General features: G+C 52.8%; 1 protein-coding gene across 1 annotated transcript; it reads left to right on the plus strand.

Annotated features, from left to right (window-relative positions):
* Positions 1 to 2,215: 2,215 nt before the first annotated feature.
* LOC142004477 (olfactory receptor 2AP1-like) lies at positions 2,216 to 3,175 on the plus strand. The gene has a single exon (XM_074982121.1). It carries the CDS (start codon positions 2,216 to 2,218, stop codon positions 3,173 to 3,175), a length of 960 nt encoding a protein of 319 aa, XP_074838222.1.
* Positions 3,176 to 20,375: the final 17,200 nt, after the last annotated feature.

Here is a 20,375-nt window from a genome sequence, read left to right on the forward strand (position 1 = left end):
GCAAAGCTCAGTTCTGTTCCTCAGACACAACCCTTAATCTGAAAGATAGTCCTAGAATCATAGAATTGCAGGGCTGGAAGGGACCTCAGGAGGTCATCAAGTCCAGCCACCTGCCTAAAGCAGCTTAACCCCCCTCTAAATCATCCCAGCCAGGACTTTGTCAAGTCAGGACTTAAAAATAGCATCACAGAATTCCGGGGCTGGAAGAGACCTCAGGAGGCCATCTCCTCTTGGACAGTGTCCTCACTTCCCAGGAACTTTGTATGAATATTGACTTGATTATCTCATCGGGTTATCCTGACAGGGAAACTGGCGAAATATAAAAGGGGATCTATCTATCTATCTACCCCCATACACCGTATCTATCTATCTATCTGTCTATCAATCTATCTATCTATCCCCATACACCCTATCTATCTATCGGCATTGCTGTTTCTTTACCCAGTCCCCTCCACAACCTTCTATTTCTCTGTGCCTCTGCTGAGCTCTTTATACTCCCTCTACTGAGTTATTTCCTACAAAATTATGTGTCCCTAGAATGATAATTGTAAACAATCTTCCAAAGATCACTCTTGGTTTCTGTTCTCTACTCTAACACAACCATCCTGGATAGCCTTGAGCTAGTCACTTTGGGTCAGATTTGTAAATATATTTAGGTGCATCATAGGATTTTCCAATGAAAATAGTTACCAAAAAAAAAAGAAAGAAAGAAAGAAAGAAACTCACCTTAGCTGATGACGTTTAGATGACAAGAGGCTTTTAACAGTTCTACTGCACACCTAAATAAAATGATAAATCCTGTTCAGGAAGCTTATTTGGACAATATGTTTTAGGCCAATACAATTAATTGAGATCTATCCAGGGTAACTGTGGGATGTCTTCAGGGCATGTTGTAGATTTAGTCAGACTTGAAAACCATAGAATCGTAGGATTGGAAGGGACTCTAAGGGGTCACAGAATCATGAAATCATGGAATCCTAGGGGTGAAAGGGACCTCAGGAGGTCATCGAGTCCAGCCCGCTGCTCAAAGCAGAACCAACCCCAACTAAAACATCCCAGCCAGGACTTTGTCAAGCCAGGACTGAAAAAGCCTTTTGGCATGGAGTCTCCACAACCTCTCTAGGTAATCACATCCCAGTGCTTCACCACCCTCCTGGAGAAATGGTTTTTCCTACTACCTAGCCTAAGCCTCATTGAGTCCCATCCCTTGTGCTGATGGCAGGACTAAATATTATTGAGAACATCATTGACATGTGTTTGTCGAACTTGCTCCTAAACATTTGCAGTGAGGGAGATTTCACAGTCTCCCTCCACAATTTATTCCAGTGCTTAACCTCCCTAAAAGGAAGTTTTCCATAATGGCCAACCTAAACCTCCTTCACTGCAGTATAAGGCTATTGTGTCTTGTCCTCTCTGTGGAAGTTATGGAGAGTCATTTTTATCCCTCCTTCCAAGAGCAACTTTTGGTACTTTTTACCCTGTAAATACATGAATCTCTAAAACAAATAGTGGGAATGGGTGCGGATGAGCCATAAATTAACTGTTTTCCTGTTTGTGGGTAGAGTTTTGGGGAATCTCTCTCCCAATAAGCTGTGCAATGCCTGAGTGCATTTCTGCATTGGAAAAAAGACATAAACTCTGAGTTTGCAATTTTAATATCTTAGGGAATCCAGTGGAAGGGAATCCACTGAGTTTAACTGCACTTTTTAAGAACATAAGAATGGCCATAATGGGTCAGACCAAAGGTCCATCCAGCCCAGTGACCTGTCTTCTGACATGCTCCAGAGGGGTGAACAGAATGGGTAATCACCAAGAGATCCCTCTCCTGACCTCCATTTCCATCCTTTCACAAAGAGAGTCCAGAGCCACCATTCCTGTCCAGCCTGGCTAACAGCCACTGACGGAAACAGCTAACATGAATTTATCTAGTTCTTTTTTGAATCCTGTTCAAGTCCTCATCTTCACAAGCTCCTCTGGCCAAGAGCTCCACAGGCCGACCCTGTGCGGGGACAAGGAAAATCTTCCTTTTGTTAGTTTTAAACCTGCACCTTATTAATTTCATTTAGTTAACCCCAGTTCTTCTGTTATGGGAACAAGTAAATAACTTTTCAATGATATCCTGACTTAAAAATTCCTGAGTTTAATCATTTTTTTTTTCTTAATCACCAGATACATCACACAAGGAATGGTAGAGGTGGAAACCTACAGGCACCTCATGAAGGAAAGAGAAGGGGAAAACCAAACTGTTACAGAATTCATCCTTTTGGGATTTGGAAATCTACCTGAATGGCAAATCCTTTTCTTCCTCCTGTTTCTAGTGATCTATGTGCTCACCGTGATGGCAAATCTGCTCGTAGTGTCTCTAGTTCTGGTTGATCAGCACCTTCACACCCCCATGTACTACTTCCTGTGGAACTTGTCCTGCCTGGAGATCGGTTGCTCCTCGGCCATCCTGCCCAGGCTGCTGGCCAGTCTCCGGACTGGAGACAGGAGCATTTCCGTGACCGGCTGCCTTGTGCAGCTTTATTGGCTTGGTTTCCTAGTGGCGGCTGAGTGCCGTCTTCTAGCTGCGATGTCTTACGACCGATACTTAGCGATCTGTCAACCCCTGCACTATGCAATCCTTATGAATGGCAGGCTCTGTGTGCAGCTAGTAGCCGGATCTTTGCTGAGCTCGTTCGTAAGCCTCACCACATTAATCTCCTTTATGTCACAATTAGCCTTCTGTGGCCCTAATGAAATTGATCATTTTTTTTGTGACCTCATGCCAGTGATCAAACTGTCCTGCAGTAACACCAGCCTGGTTGCCCTGGGGACCCTCATATTCTCCTCCATCAACACAGTCCTCCCACTTCTGTTGACTCTGATATCTTACGTTTTCGTCATCTCCACCATCCTGAGGATCCCTTCCACTGCTGGGAAGAAAAAGGCCTTTTCCACCTGCTCCTCCCACCTCATTGTGGTGATGCTTTTCTATGGGATTCTAATAACGGTCTACATGTTACCAAACGCCAATGCCCTGATAGCCCCAAACAAAGTGTTTTCTGTCTTCTACACTGTCCTCACCCCCCTCCTCAATCCCCTCATATACAGCCTGAGAAACAAAGACATCAAGGAGGCCTTTGGAAGAGCTTGGCAGAAATGTTGGACATTCCTAAGAGTTCAGAGAAACTGATCAATGACCATGAGAAGTCCTGTGGTACCTGACAGACTAACAATTTGTTTGGACCATAAGCTTTCGTGGGAGAAGTCCCGCTTCATCAGATGCAATGTCCACGAAAGCTCACCCTCCAAAAACTCTGTGAGTCTGTAAGGTGCCACAAGGCTTCTCTTTGCTTTTGTGACTCCAGACAAACACGGTCCCCCTCTGATATAAATCAATGAGTGAGTCAGAATGGGTCCACTCCCCTGGGCCAAGGCCTGGCCAGTTACAGTACCCCACATTAAAGGAAGAAGAAGCTTTGAGAGCTGAATGTCCAGTTAGGCTGTGTTGCTTCCAGACAATAATGCAGGTCCTTAGGGGCGCACCTTTCTGTTGATTCACTGATTTTAGAGCTGCTGTGCATTTTGAACCAGAAAAGAATCTTCCTTAGCAGACGGACTCAAATACAGTAGACCCCTGCCTTGCATGGACTCCACTGACACATTTTTATGTTAATGCGAGTCAGACCATAGTCTCTTGTGCCCTGCCTCACAGCTTACCCCTGCTCTGCCTACCGGCTCAGGGCTCCTGAGGGGGCACGTCTTGCCTTGTGATTGCCCAGTGCTGCAATGCTGGGGCTGGAGAGGAGCACGCATGGCTGGAGCTGCCAGATCCAAGCCACACCACAGCTGGTGGGAGGCAGGGGCACCGAGGCTGCTCCATGTCACCAGCGACTAGAGAGGCAAACGCTCTATTCCACCCCTAACCCTGTCCCTGCCCTCCTGCAGGTGGGAGCCAGAGCCACCGGATGGGGCAGACCTCCCCAGCCTTCCCCTCACACACACAATTTACACCAAATTTAATTTACGTGGACGTTGCCCAGGATGCAACCACCCATAAATCGAGGGTTTCTTGGATCCCACCTTGAACGCCAGCCACCGAGGCCACAAGGAAAAGGAAAGTGACGCACGTGATGGGCAATGGAAACATTCCCTCTTGCAGTTCCCAGAAGTATTTCCATCTCTCTTGCACTGACTGCCAGGGGCTCGTCCTCTGCAACGAGAATCAAGGAACTAGTCACTTTGGGCCAGATTTTTACTGATATTCAAGGGCTTCAAATGGAACGTATAAAAGTAGGGTGCAGACGCTCAGCCTCCAACCCCGGCTGAATATCAGTGGGATTTGGTCCTACATTGGCTAAGGGGTGGCTGATTTTTTTTTTTACTCATGAAAAATTTCAACATTTTTTCTTAAATCAAGTTACAGGTTGGACCTCTCTAACCTGGCATCCTCAGGACCTGACCAGTGGCAGAGGAGAGAATTTGCCAGACCACAGGAGGTCAATATTGTCCAGCAGCATCACCAACACTTCCTCTGCTTACGGGGCTCTTAGCAGACATTTACGGGTAAATTACAGCTAAATAACAGGCCAGAACACTGAAAGCCAGGACTGGTGGCTGGAAACAAACTTTCTAGGATAACCAGAAACCTAGCTACACCCATGATAAGTGGTTGCCTGTCTACCTGAATTCATGCCTGATTTTGGACATTGCCAGATGAGAGAGTCAACCTCTGTTAAAAATCACCCTCATCCGGAAAAACTATTGGTTTTAAATGGTTTCTGATTCTGTCTATTCATCCACTCTGTGTAATCGATTCCGCATTGGGCTTTTCCGGCACAAATTCAAACGAGGTAAAAATGCAAGAACCGCCCCCAGCAATAGACGATTCCGTACTAAGTTAAAAGATGTGGGATTCTTAAGTCTACATAATATTTCCAAGTCTTTTTTCAAGGCCAGAAGCATTCGTGACAGCCTGTGGGCAGTGCTGCTGGGATTCCCCTTTTGTCTTTGGAAAAGTCCCTGCCTGGCTGAGATACCCAGGGCTTCCATACCTACACGCTGATGCATGGGCTACGGAGACGTTGTGAGACATCCTGTATCTTGCCCAGTGCTCCAGCGTGGAAGGCTTTGCCTTTCAGATCAGAGGCTCTGTGGTGCTGTGTATTCCGACCTCTGAGGTCCTGGCAAAGCCGTTGGCCTCTTTACTCCCCCCAGCTCCACTTTTAACTATTTCAGGTGTTAGTTTTCCTGACCTGGGAGACTCTCTCCCTACCTGTGCCTGCAGCACCCTGTGCGGGGGGGAGACCATCTCGGTTTCCTTCCATAAGGAGTGACCTTGTCAAATAAATATAACCCTGTGTGAATTCTGCTGGTGCTGCTCTGTACGTCATTTAACACCATAAAATGTCTCTCCCTCTTCTCCCAACCCCCCAGCAAAATTCCCTCCCTGACAAAACAGAGACAAATTCAATCCAAAAAGTCAGAACTCTCACCCCAAAGCAGAGAGTTTGTTTGTTCTCCAAAAGGGAGAAGTGACAGATACTCCATTCATGGGCAATGGGTGAAGGCCCAGAAGGGGAAGAGAAGCTCCACCTCCGCCCATTCTGCTTGAGACCACACCCCTTCTGCAGCCTCCCTGCCATGGAGCCAACCCCCAGCCCTGAACATCAGCAGGGCCCTTAGTGTCTGGAGAGTGTTGGTCGTTTTGGGAGGGCAATGCCCGCCGTTGTCCATGTTACCTTCACCCCAGGCTCCATTAAAGCAATGCTATTGCTTTGCTATTTCCCTGATGATTTTATCTGGAAGTTGCCCAAGTACGACAGAAATGAGCAGAAATATCAATCCTTCAGACTCACACTGCAATTATAGAATCCCGGAACCTCTGGACTAGACGAGCTCTCAAGAGTTCACACCCTTGCACTCCTGGCAGAACTCATTGATAAATAGATCATCCCAGAGGGGTGTTTGTCTAAACCATCTCATCTTTCAGTGCTTTAAAAGGTCATGCACAAAGCCTCTCCGGTCAGAGCTGCACTCCTGAGGCCCCTTCCAGCCCTAGGATTCTACAACTAAGGAACAAAGTCGATTGCAGATACACGATTCTACCGACACCATTGACCAGTAGTAGGCATCCTTCAGTCTGCACAGACTATGGATCGCGCCCTCTAAAGTTTCAACTGAGGACTTCATTTACAGCGTCTATTGTGACTATAAAGACCCACACGAGAGTGACAGTCCTTGCTGCATCTCTTGCAGATGTAGTGGGTGTCTGGCAAATCCTTATTGTGCTTTCTGTGCGCTCGCTTCTCCTCTGCTGCCTGTCTGATCTTCAACTCGCCCTTCTGAAGGCCCTTGTGTAACCCCTGCCTCCATCTGCTGCAGTTGTCTGCTAGTTCTTCCCAACTGTCCAGCTCTATGTCTACCTCTCTGAGGTCTCTCTTGCAGACATCTTTGTAATGCAGCTGGGGGCGTCCGGGAGGTCTTTTGCCAGAAGCACTTAGGAGGGAGATTCCACGGTAGTTGTTGCAGTCGCTTCTGTCTCCTTTGTTCTTATACAACGTTACAATGTTAGCGTCGCTCATATCCTGTGGAACCTCACCCTCTTTCCGGCACAGGCACAGTAGCTCATGTAGGGGTTCCAGGAGTGTGTCTGCGGCACATTTGATTACCTCTGGTGGTTTACCATCCTGGCCAGGGGCCTTTCCTGCTGCAATGCTGTCGATGGCTCTCTTCAGTTCATCCACAGTCGGTTCTTGATCCAGTTCATCCATTACTGGTAGGAGCTCGACGGCATCTAGGGCGACGTCAACCACAACGTTCTCGCGTGAGTACAGCTCAGAGTAGTGCTTAACCCAGCGCTCCATCTGTTTGGCTTTGTCAGCAATGACTTCACCAGATTTGGATTTCAGAGGTGCCATCTTGTTCTGGGTGGGTCCTAATGCCTTCTTCATACCCTCGTACATTCCTCTGAGATTACCAAAGTCAGCACTGGTCTGGATGCTGCTGCATAGCTGGAGCCAGTGGTTGTTGGCACAGCGCCTGGCTGTCTGCTGTACTGTTCTTCTGGCCTCTCTAAGTGCTTGCTGGGTACTCTGGCTCGGTGAGCGTTTGTACTCCAGGGCTACGTCTACACGTGAAGCCTACATCGAAATAGCTTATTTCGATGTTGCGACATCGAAATAATGCGACATCGAAATAGGCTATTTCGATGAATAACGCCTAGACGTCCTCCAGGGTCGTCAACGTCGATGTTCAACTTCGACGTTGCTCAGCCCAACATCGAAATAGGCGCTGCGAGGGAACGTCTACACGTCAAAGTAGCACACATCGAAATAGGGATGCCAGGCACAGCTGCAGACAGGGTCAACGGGCAGACTAGCGCTTCCGGGGCAACAGCTAGCCGCTCCCTTAAAGGGCCCCTCCCAGACACACTCAGCCTGCACAGCACGCGGTCTGACGAGCCATAGGCACACAGACCCCGGGCGCCGCAGTCATGGACCCCCAGCAGCAGCAGCAGCAGCAGCAGCAGCAGCAGCAGCAGCAGCTAGAGGTCCACCCAGCCCTCCCGGCAGGAGCAGGGCTTGCCCTGGCCCATGCCATGTGGGAGGCAGCTGAGTACCTTCTTGCCCCAGGGGAGGAGATGCCCCCAGGGCAGCAGGGCTCAACCCCTACCCCTGCAGCACCCCGCCCCACCCCCCGCCTCACACGCCGGTGGCTGTGAAGCTACCTCACAAGCACCGACTGGTGGGAGCGGCTGGTGCTTGGGGAGTGGGACGACGACCACTGGCTCCAGAACTTCAGGATGACCCGACAGACATTCCTGGAGCTGTGCCAGTGGCTCACCCCCGCACTCACGCACCGGGACACCGCCATGCGGTGTGCCCTCCCTGTGGAGAAACGGGTCGGCATCGCTGTCTGGAAGCTGGCCACTCCGGACAGCTACCGATCCGTGGGGCAGCAGTTTGGTGTCGGAAAGGCCACCGTCGGGGCTGTCTTCATGGAGGTAAGAGAACCCATGGGGGGAGGCCAGGCCAGGGCAGGGGGGCCAGGGCAGAGCAGGGGGGGCAGGGCAGAGCAGGGGGGCCAGGGCAGGGCAGGGCAGGGCAGGGCAGGGCAGGCCAGGGCAGGGGGGCCAGGGCAGGGGGGCCAGGCCAGGGCAGGGAAGGGCAGGGCAGGGCAGGGCAGGGCAGGGGGGCCAGGGCAGGGCAGGGCCACGCACACCCTGCTCACCCCTCATTGGGGCTGTCCCATGTGCTTTCTCTGCAGGTCGTGCGTGCCATCAACGCCATGCTCCTGCACAGGCTCGTGAGGCTGGGGGACCCACATGCCACCGTCGCCGCCTTTGCCACCCTGGGCTTCTCCAACTGCTTTGGGGCTCTGGATGGGACTCACATCCCCATCCGCGCCCCGCATCACAGTGGAGGACGATACCTCAATCGGAAGGGCTGCCATTCTGTCGTCCTGCAGGCCTTGGTGGACAGCCGGGGACGTTTCCAGGACATTTACGTGGGCTGGCCTGGCAGCACCCACGACGCCCGGGTTTTTCGGAACTCGGGCCTGTGCCGCCGGCTGGAGGCGGGGACCTACATCCCCCAGCGGGAGATCCCTCTGGGGGACACCACCATGCCCTTCTGCGTCATCGCAGATGCGGCCTACCCCCTCCGGCCGTGGCTCATGCACCCCTACACGGGCCATCTCTCCGCTAGCCAGGAGCGCTTCAACGAGCTCCTGAACCGTGCGCGCCAGGTGGTGGAGCGCTCATTTGGCCACCTGAAGGGACGCTGGCGATGTCTCCTGACCCGCCTGGATGCGGGCCCCAACAACATCCCCCAGATTGTGGGTGCCTGCTGCGCCCTGCACAACCTCGTGGAGAGCAAGGGGGAGACCTTTCTGCAGGGCTGGGCTGCGGAGGCCGGCAGGGCACACGTGCAGCCACTTGCTGCCCTCAGTCAGCAGGTGGACCCTGAGGGGACCCGGGTCCGGGAGGCCCTGCGGGCCCACTTCGACCAACAGGCCGCGGGGTGAACTCTGCCCAGGCCCCCTACTGCCCGCCCCTTCCTCCCCCACACTCCTGCCCCAAGGCCCACACCATGGAGCACCCCACCGCCCCCCCCCACTTGTCCTGGACAAATGACAGCACGAACTTGTGGCTGAACGTAAACTTTTTTTTGGTCTTTCAGAACCTTTTGTTTTTTGTATGTAAATAAATAAATATGTGAAACACGAACCAAAAAGTAGGGACAAACGTTCAACAAAAGCAAGATGTGCACAAATAAAACAATACAACAACAAAGCAAACAAGTGCGCGCCATCAACAAAAAAGAAAACCAGGGAGGAGAACGGGGAGAACTATTTACATGGGGGGGGACGGGGCAAACAGGGGCACCAAAAAAAACCAGTCCAACTATATACAACAAGGCGGGGGCCACGTCTCGGGCCCCTCGCCCCTAGAGCCCAGCACTGGGCGTGCCCGGCCGGAAGCCCCTCCGTGCCTGCAGTCTGGTCCGCGGCTGGGTGGGAGCGGGCTGGACCGGAAGGTATCGGTGCCGGCGAGTCTCAGGTGGCTCCAGAGGTCCCTCGGCGCTCTGGCCCTCGCGGGTGGGTGGTGGGGCGACGGCGGACGGCCCGGCGATGGCCGGAGCAGCTGGTGGTGGGGCTGCAGGAGCGGGCACGGCGGGCAATGGCTCGGCCGGCGCGGCATGGGGGGCCAGGAACTCAACCAGCCGGTTAAATGTCTGCATATAGGACCCCATGCCTCCTGGCGCCAGGCCAGCGCCTGCTCCTGCAGCTGGAGGTGCTGCTCCTGGACCTCCAGCTGCCGGCGGAGGATGGCCAGCAGCTGAGGGTCCGTCGCTGTCGACGGTAGTAGGAGCGGGGTCCGCCGTCTTGCCCTCCGCGGGGCCGGTCGTTCCTCAGCCGAGGGGCTGCCCTGGAGCGATGGTCCCGGAGGGCTCTCCGGGACAACTGAGGCCTCGCCGGCGCTCTCTTCCGGTCCTTCGGATGGTGCAGGTGCAGGTGCAGGACACAGGAGAGGAGGGGGGAAAGAAGAATGGAGACAGGCGTTAGTGTGGGTCCCGAGCCGTGGCCTCTGTCCCCCCGCCCTGTGCTGCAGGTTCCCCATCCCCGTCCCCGGGAGATGCTGCTGTGATGGATGGGGTTCAGGGGTCCCCCTGCCCTGCACCCCGTCCCCTGGTGGGAGCGACTCTCACTTCACCCCGCAGGGTCTGAGAGCAGGAGAGCTTTCTTAGGCCACAGATGGCCAGTTTCTGGCAGGAGTGACAGCACCAGCTGTCGGAAGAGACAGTCCTTCCAACCTGTCGTGGGGAGAAGACCCCAAGGGGGGGCCCCTCTGGGATGCAGCTTTCCCCCTCCTCTGGCTGGCTGCCTACCAGCTCTCCCTTCCCCTAGCCTCTACCTGTGGCCCCCGCCCTCGCCCCCCAATTCCAAGCCAGCTCGGCTCCTCCCTCCTGTTTGCTCAGGGCAGAGGTGTCACCTGCCAGCTGTAGCGCCAGGATCCTCCTTTGGCCCTGGGAGCGCTTCGGCTCTTGTGGCTCATATGTAGCCTGAGTCTCCCTGTGGCACTCCCCCCACTCCATCACATGCTGCTGCTGCTGCGGGGTGTCCCACCCCCTCCTCCCGGGGGCCCCTCGAGGTTCCGCTCCCCCCTGGCCCGGGGATTGGGCATGGCACTGTCATGCAGGGTGGGGGGGCAGGGGCTGATGGCTGCAGTGCTGTGAGGGCCATGGCCCTGGTGTCCTTGGGGCTATGGCCATGTGAGCGTGTGGGGGGCCCTGGACACATCTCTGTTACCCCCGCCCCTCAAGCCCAGGGGTGTCCACCAGAGAGGGGTACCTACCTGTCGGTCTGCTCCCACGGTCCGGAGATCCCCGGGGGTCGGAGGCCCTGCTGCTGCTCCGGGATGGCAGGAGGAGGATCTGCAGGCTGGATTCTGTGGAGGAGGAGCCCCCCTCCTCCTCCTCCTCCTCCTCCTGCCGCAATGTCCCGGGGATGGCCTCCGGGGGGGGCCCCCGGGGTGCAGAGCTTGCCTTCGGGGCGGACTCCGGCTGCAGGGCCTGCTGGGCCTCGTCAGCCGAGGTGTCACGGGTGGCCGGAGGGGAGGAGGTGTGCCGGGAGCCCAGGATGTCCCTGAGCTCCCTGTAAAAGGGGCAAGTGACGGGGGCGGCCCCAGATCGGCTGGCCGCATCCCGGGCCCGGGCATAACCCTGCCGCAGCTCCTTCACCTTACTCCTCACATGATCCGGAGTGTGGGCAGGGTGACCCCGGGCAGCCAGGCCGTTGGCCAGCCAAGCGAACGCATCCGCGTTCCGCCTCTTGCTCCCCATTACCTGGAGCACCTCCTCCTCGCTCCAGAGCCCCAGCAGGTCCCGCAGCTCGGCCTCCGTCCAGGAGGGGCCCCGCTGCCGCTTTCCAGACTGGCTGGTCCTCTGGCTCGGCTGGCTGCCCTGGCTCCCCTTGGGGGGGGTCCCCTGGGGGTGCTGGGTGGGCTGATGGCTGTGCAGGCTGCCCGCGTGTGCAGGCTGCCCGCGTGCTCAGCTTCCTGCAGAGTCAGGGCGGGGGAGGGGACCTTTAAGGGGCTGCTCCATGCGGCCACCAGTGAGCTGAGGGGCTGGAGAGAGCGTCTCTCAACCCCCCAGCTGATGGCCGCCATGGAGGACCCGGCAATTTCAACGTTGCTGGATGCGGATCGTCTACACTGTCCCTACTTCGACGTTGAACGTCGAAGTAGGGCACTATTCCTATCCCCTCATGGGGTTAGCGACTTCGACGTCTCGCCGCCTAACGTCGAAGTTAACTTCGAAATAGCGCCCGACGCGTGTAGCCGCGACGGGCGCTACTTCGAAGTTAGTGCCGCTACTTCGAAGTAGCGTGCACGTGTAGACACAGCTCAGGAGTGCAGCACGCTTCTTTTCAATGACTGGAATCATCTCATCAGAGTTAGCTTCGAACCAGTCGTTCATGTTTCTAGCTCTTCTTCCAAACACCGACAAAGCCGTGTTGTAAACTGTGTCCTTCAGATGTTGCCATTTGGATGTCACATCGGCACCCCCAGGGCCGCTGCGCAGATTTTCCGACACCATTAGCCTAGCTAGAATCGACTTATCAGAATCAACTTTCTTCCCCACCGTAGATCAGGGCAAATCTTGTTCACACCAATGTCCCTGACTCGATGCGATCATACCAGGGTTGAAAGCCAAGCCCAGAGAGATTGATTTTACCTCATCTTCAAACACACAGCAAAATCTAGCTCCAGAAGATCAACCGCAGCGCATGAACAGCCTGGTAAGTCCGGACATAAACTCAGCGGGAATCCATACTAGGGAAATAATGCATAGATATGTTGCAGTACTGGAGGGGACCTTGCGAGGTCATCGAGTCCAGTCCCCTGCCCTCACAGCAGGACTAATCACCACCCCAGCAGATTTTTTTTTTTGAGTTCTAACCTGCCCCAGATGCTTGGATGGCCGCTGAAGGATTGAACTCCCAACCCTGGGGTTACAAGGTCAATGCTCTAACAATAATAAGTTGCTTTCAGGTATGCAATTCTAGCTACAATATTTGCAGAGCTAGAATCGGTGGATCAGAATAGACTTACTTCCTCAATGATGTCCCAGCCACAATAGCCTTGTAGTAATGTCCCTTACTCCATGTGCCAGTGTGGAGTACAGGAGTCGATGGCTGAGCCCAGGGGGGTCGACTTTGCTGCGTCTTCACCAGACATGCAAAATCGACCTCTGGAAACTCAACCACCGATGTGTTGATCTTCCGCTCAGTATAAATTAGACCTCAGTCTGCGAGGTCCATCAGCCTTTCCACTGAGGAAGACGGCAGAGTGCTCCCAGATACGCCAATGCCGGCGTGATGACCTTTCGGATACTGTTTTCCTTCTCCCTGCCTCAGTTTCCCTTTCAGTCAGATGGAGCCAGTGGTGCCTTTCCTCCTGTGTCATGCGCTTTGAGATCTGTGGCTGGTGAATGAGCTGGTACAGCTAGATAATGTTAATGGGGGCTTGGCAATGTATGGCCCGTTCACACTCATGGTTGACCCTCACACAGCACACAGTTGGAGGGGAGATTGCCTTTGGGATTCGAAGGCAGGAGAAGTCAGCTTTGGTGTGACACTGATCTGATGAATGTCACCGCGTTAGTTCCCAGGGGACGGGACTAAGCCCATCTAGCCCGTAACCTGGCTGCTGACAGCGGCCAGTGCCTGAGGCCCCAGAGGGAGTGAACCCAACATGTAATCACCAGAATGATCCCTCTCCTGCCGTCCACTGCAACCCCTGACAGACAGAGGCCAGGGACACCATTCTACCCAGCCTGGCCAGTAGCCATGACTGGACCTACCCTCCATGAACTTAGCCATCTCTCTTCTCAACCCTGCTCATGTCCTCCTCTTCACAATCTCCTCTGGCCAGGCGTTCCACAGGCCGGCTGTGCGCTGGGTGAAGAAAATCTTCCTTTTGTTTGCTTTAAACCTGCTGCCCATTGATTTCATGTGGTGACCCCCTACTTCTGTTGTTATGGGAACAAGGAAAACAAAATTTCCTTATTCACTTTGTCCTCTAGTCATGATTTTATAGACCTCCATCATCTCCCCCCCGTAGTCTCCTCTTCTTGAAGCTGAAAAGTCCCAGTCTTTTTAATCTTTCTCCATATGGCGCCTGTTCCCCACCCCTCATCATTTTTGTTGCCCTTTTCTGAACCTTTTCCAATGCCCAGATCTCTTTTTTTAAGATGAGGAGACCACATCTGCATGCAGGGTTCAAGTTGTGGGTGTACCACGGAGTTATACTGAAACAATACGATATTCTTTGTCCCTTTTTCGGAACATCAGGCTGGAGACTAGAGGGATGGAAGCGTTGGGAAAGGGATGTGGGTGGGGCTGCACACTGGGGTAGATAAGCAAGTGATCTACAAATTGATGACTGCGTAGGGTGCTGGAAGCAGACAGAGGACAGTAGCTGTGTGCAGACAGACAATCTCCTCTCCGGTTGATCTCTTCCCACAGCAGGACCTCATGTTCCGATTCTAAAGTCCGTGCTCAGAAGGATGCCGCTCTGGAGGAGGGTCCATCAGATTCAGGGCTGAGTCTGAAGAAAACACCAAAGCTTTGCCCTGACGCTGGGCATACTGTAGCCAGACAGAGTCTCGCCCTTACAAGCCAGCTTGCTCGCTGCCCCCGCCCCCCCACTGAGAAGCACACAGGGCACGGAAATGGCTGCTGACAGCACAGTCTTTGATGCCCTCATTGAGGCCCAGATATGCTGGCTTATTGTGACCCTGAGGAGCGGAAAGTACAGATAGAAGGCTAACAGGCCAGACTGTCAACAAGAGGGGAGGGACCCTCAGAAATCACCCCAGCTGGCATTGATCGATATGATGCACACACACACACACAACCATCCCAGAAGGGGAAGTGCCCCGCCCACACAAAAGAATGTCCTGTACTCCTAAATTGCTTATCTCTTGTCTTACAAGTGCAAACTAAGTAAGAAATGCCCTTGTAACAAACTGGCGTCACAAAGACAGACCAGTATGATCTGGCACCATAGATAAGAAAGAGAATACGTAACCCAAAAGGGGTATATGAGGTGGGTCCGGCAGAACTCTAACTTTGAGTGCATTCAACCAACTTCCTGCTGGTCGGGTCAGGTGATCGCCTCCCGAGGTCCACTACTGGGGACGCCCAACCTCGTATTCGTCTTTCCGCGGAATTGAGTGACCGATCCGGCTTGGCTACGCTGGTATCGAGAGACGCAGAGAGGGTAAGATACACCCATGCTAGGTCTCTGACTTTTTTTTTTTGTGCACAGCTAAAGAATTAGAGCTCTGTAACTAGACGTCATTGTGTCAAGATATCATTGTGTTAGATGGTAACAGATATCTTTGTATTGGATTGTAACATAACTTGTTAACTCCTGTACTTTGCTAGCATATAAGAAGTAAACAATAGCCTTTTGTAACCGCACACTTATAACTGTAGCTGAATAAACTTGCAACTAGTTAAGCTCTGAGCCTGACCCTGCTGTTAACCCTTTTGTCACTGCAACACAGCCTGCACAACAAAAAGAACTTTAACCATTTGGTTACAGCAGCCTGACCGTGGGTGAGAGTGCTAGGAGGTGCCTGCTCTAACAGTAAAAAAACTGGGTTGTTTAGGACCCAGGGGAGTACCTTACCGCACATTACCTGGCCACTGGCTAACACATACTCACCTCTAATCCCCAACTGGAAGCAGTGAGCTCTTCATCAGCAGTGACCAGGTCTAGCCTCAAAGTCAGTGGTGTCCTCTCGGCTCCTTGGGGAGACCCGTGTGCGTTGCTGTTCAGAAGGGTTGCTCCCTGCTCGTGTCACCCTGGCACACCGAGCACAGGTACCTACAGGCTGGCCGGCCTGATAAAACAGCCAAACCTGCCTCTGAACCTCCCCCAGAGACAGACAATTCTTCCTGATTGCAGTGTCCCTGGAGTCTGGCCTCTGCGACCAGCTAAGTGCAAAACCCACTTTCCAGAACCAAACTCACTCGGGGCTCTCTTTTTGAGATTGCCTCGAACTCCTCCCCTGGGGAGTGGGAGAACAAAGGAAACAATGACCTCCGATTGCCAGTTGGCTGAGCTAAGCTGACCTGAGATCCACCTCTGCCTCTCCACTCACAGGTAGGGCAGAGCAGAAAGTTTAATGAGGAAAAGGTATTTTATTACGCAAAGCAAAGGACATATCTGCAAGCAAACACCAAGGCTTGGTGTAAGAATCCCCTAACAACAGAGATGGAGCTTTGCAATCCATGGGCGACAGGACTCAGTTATGGGCTTTGCAAAGCTGAAGAGCTTCAAAGCTGGTTCTCAACCCATCAGAATTAATAAGAAATCCCTCACACGTCCATCTAAACCAGGGGTCAGCGACACACCAGCCAGTTTTCATCAGCACGCCAGGTGGGAGCTCAGTTCTGCCCCTCCTCCTCCAGGCATCCGGCAGCTTGCTCAGATCTTGCTCACCCCCGACCTCAATGGGACAGCTCGGCATTGTCGTGGACTTATTAATGAATCTGTTGTGAGCAGGATTATTAGTGACTTTTAAAAGTATCGCCGGCACTCGGCCAGTCCAGAGAGGTCAAAAGGTCAAGTGTGGGCATTCCACCTTGGAAAGGTTGCTGACCCCTGAGTGAAATGTCTTTCCCGACTCACACAGCTTGGGTGATTGGTGGAACTCATGTCTCCCACCGCAGGCCGGTTTGTGACTCTCACGCTAGCGTTGGCTGCCCGCTGTGGGGTTTTCAGGCTGGCATCTCTGCAGCTGCCTTCCATTGGCCCTTGCTGCATTGCCAGGCCCTCGAGCCCCTCCCTTTTGCTTGGTGCAAACTGCTTAACCCTTTGTAGTTCTCACTCGTGATGGCTTGTCATGATGGTCTGCATCACAGACACTCTTACTGACACCTGCTGGGGACGCTGGCCGCCTCCTCCGACCCATCTGTGGAGGGGGATCTCCCATGGACCCAGCTGCTGGTCCGCACCAAGTGTTCCCTTCCCCTGGGAACTAACGCTGTGACAGTCATCAGAACAGTGTCACACCAAAGCTGATTTCTCCTGCCTTCGAATCTCGCAGACTGAGGTCTTATTTATATTGACCGGAAGATCAACACACTGGTGGGTGAGTTTCCAGAGGTCGATTCTGCATGTCTGGTGAAGACACAGCAAGGTTGACCTCTCTGAGCTCAGCCGTCGACTCCTGTACTCCACACTGTCACGTGGAGTAAGGGACGTTACTACAAGGCTATTGTGTCTGGGACATCATTAAGGTAGTAAGTTCTGATACTGTAGCTGGAATTGCATACCTGAAAGCAGCTTATTATCGTTAGAGCATTGGCCTTGTACCCCCAGGGTTGGGAGTTCAATCCCTCAGGGGCCTTCCAAGGGCCTAGGACAGGTTACATTTAAAAAAAAAAAAAAATCTGCTGGGGTGGTGATGAGGCCTGCTGTTAGTGCAGTGGGCTAGACTTGATGACCTATCAAGGTCCCTTCCAGTACTGCGACATGACTGTATATTATTTCCCGAGTATGGATTCCCCAAGTTTACGTCTGTACTTCCCGGGCTGTTGATGCGCTGTGGGCGATCTTCTGAAGTTAGATTTTGCTGTGTGTGTGAAGATGTGACAAAATAGATCTCTCTGGGTTTGGCCTTCAACCCTGATATGATCACATTCAGTAAGGGACATTGGTGTGAACCCGAATTGCCCTGCTCTACAGTAGGGTAGAAAGTTGAATCTGATACGTCAGTTCTAGCTAGGCTAATGGTGTTGGTAGAATCGTATATATCTGTCATCGACTTTGTTCCTTAGTTGTAGAATCCGCGGGCTGGAAGGGGCCTCAGGAGCGCAGCTCTGGCCGGAGAGGCTTTTTGTGTGACCTTCTAAAGCACTGAAAGATGAGATGGTTTCGACAAACACCCCTCTGGGATGATCTACTTATCACTGAGTCCAGCCAGGAGTGCCGGGGTGTGAACTCCTGAGAGCCTGTCCAGTCCTGTGGTTCCGTGATTCTCAAATTGCAGTGTGAGTCTGAAGGATTTCTAGTTCTGCTCATTTCTGCCATGTTTGGGCAAATTCCAGATAAAATCATCAGGGAAATAGCAAAGCAATAGCGTTGACTTAATGGAGTCTTGGGTGTGGGGAACACGGACAATGGCGGGCATTGCCTACCCAAAATGACCGAGGCTCTCCAGACGCCTGGGGAGCCTGGGGCCATGGTGCACAAGCCTGGTTCTCCAGACACCAAGAGGTCTCACCTGCCAGAAAGTGAAGGGCTGAGTCACCCACTGGCAGGGGGACACGAAGGGCCCTGCTGATGTTCAGAGCTGGGGATTGGCTCCATGGCAGGGAGGCTGTGGAAGGGGTGTGATCTCAAGCAGAATGGGCAGAGCTCGAGCTTCTCTTCCCCTTCTGGGCCTTCAGCCACCTCCCGTGGATGGAGTATCTGTCACTTCTCCCTTCTAGAGGCCAAACAAACAAACTCTCTGCTTTGGGGTGACAGTTCTGACTTTTTGGATTGAATTTGTCTCTGTTTTGTCAGGGAGGGAATTTTGCTGGGGGGTTGGGAGAAGAGGGAGAGACATTTTATGGTGTTAAATGACGTACAGAGCAGCACCAGCAGAATTCACACAGGGTTATATTTATTTGACAAGGTCACTCCTTACGGAAGGAAACCGAGATGGTCTGCCCCCCGCACAGGGTGCTGCAGGCACAGGTAGGGAGAGAGTCTCCCAGGTCAGGAAAACTAACACCTGAAATAGGTAAAAGTGGAGTTGGGGGGAGTAAAGAGGCCAACGGCTTTGCCAGGACCTCAGAGGTCGGAATACACAGCACCACAGAGCCTCTGATCTGAAAGGCAAAGCCTTCCACGCTGGAGCACTGGGCAAGATATAGGATGTCTCACAATGTCTCCGTAGCCCATGCATCAGCACGTAGGTATGGAAGCCCTGGGTATCTCAGCCAGGCAGGGACTTTTCCAAAGACAAAAGGGGAATCCCAGCAGCACTGCCCACAGGCTGTCACGAATGCTTCTGGCCTTGAAAAAAGACTTGGAAATATTATGTAGACTTAAGAATCCCACATCTTTTAACTTAGTACGGAATCGTCTATTGCTGGGGGCGGTTCTTGCATTTTTACCTCGTTTGAATTTGTGCCGGAAAAGCCCAATGCGGAATCGATTACACAGAGTGGACGAATAGACAGAATCAGAAACCATTTAAAACCAATAGTTTTTCCGGATGAGGGTGATTTTTAATAGAGGTTGACTCTCTCATCTGGCAATGTCCAAAATGAGGCATGAATTTAGCCAAACAGGCAACCACTTATCATGAGTGTAGCTCGGTTTCTGGTGATCCCAGAAAGTTTTCTTCCAGCCACCAGTCCTGGCTCTCAGTGTTCTGGGCTGTTACTCAGCTGTAATTTACCCCTAAATGTCTGCTAAGAGCCCCGTAAGCAGAGGAAGTGTTGGTGATGCTGCTAGACAATATTGACCTCCTGTGGTCTGGCAAATTCTCTCCTCTGGCACTGGTCAGGTCCCGAGGGTGCCAGGTTAGAGAGGTCCAACCTGTAACTTGATTTTAAAAAATGTCAACATTTTCCAAGAGTTAAAAAATATTAGCCACCGCTTAGCAAACATAGGACCAAATCCCACTGATATTCAGGAGAGGTTGGAGGCTTAGCATCTGTACCCTACTTTTATACATTCCTTATGAAGCACTTGAATATTGGTAAAAATCAGCCCAAGGTGACTAGCACCTGTATTCTCGTTGCAGAGGACGAGCCCCTGGCAGTCAGTGCAAAAGAGATGGAAATACTTCTGGGAACTGCAAGAGGAAATGTTTCCATTGCCCATCATGTGCGTCTCTATCCTTTTCCTTTCGGCCTCAGTGGCTGGCGTTCAAGGTGGGATCCAATAAACCCTCGATTTACGGGTGGTTGCACCCTGGGCAATGTCCACGTAAATTAAATTTGGTGTAAATTGGGTGTGTGAGGGGAAGGTTGGGAAGATCTGCTCCAGCCGGTGGCTCTGGCTCCTGCCTGTAGGCGGGCGGGGACAGGGTTGGGGTGGGGTGGGCTAGGGGTGGAGTGGGGTGTTTCCCTCTCCAGTCGTTGGTGTCATGGAGCTGCCTCGGTTCCCCTGCCTCCCGCCAGCTGTGGTGTGGCTTGGATCTGGCAGCTCCAGCCATGCGTGCTCCTCTCCATCCCCAGCATTGCAGCACTGGGCAATCACAAGGCAAGACGTGCCCCCTCAGGAGCCCTGAGCCGGTAGGCAGAGCAGGGGTAAGCTGTGAGGCAGGGCACAAGAGACTATGGTCTGACTCGCATTAATATAAAAATGTGTCAGTGGAGTCCATGCAAGGCAGGGGTCTACTGTATTTGAGTCCGTCTGCTACGGAAAATCCTTGTCTGGTTCAAAATGCACAGCAGCTCTAAAATCAGTGAATTGACAGAAAGGTGCGCCCCTAAGGACCTGCATTACTGGCCAGAAGCAACACAGCCTAACTGGACGTGCAGCTCTCAAAGCTTCTTCTTCCTATAATGTGGGGTACTGTAACTGGCCAGACCTTGGCCCAGGGGAGTGGACCCATTCTGACTCACTCATTGATTTATATCAGAGGGGGACCGTGTTTGTCTGGATTCACAAAAGCAAAGAGAAGCCTTGTGGCACCTTACAGACTCACAGAGTTTTTGGAGGGTGAGCTTTCGTGGACATTGCATCTGATGAAGCGGGTCTTCTCCCACAAAAGCTTATGGTCCAAACAAATTGTTAGTCTGTCAGGTACCACAGGACTTCTCATGGTCATTGATCAGTTTCTCTGAACTCTTAGGAATGTCCAACATTTCTG

This window comes from Carettochelys insculpta, chromosome 32 (assembly GCF_033958435.1).
Source record: "Carettochelys insculpta isolate YL-2023 chromosome 32, ASM3395843v1, whole genome shotgun sequence".
NCBI classification, from domain to species: Eukaryota; Metazoa; Chordata; order Testudines; family Carettochelyidae; genus Carettochelys; species Carettochelys insculpta.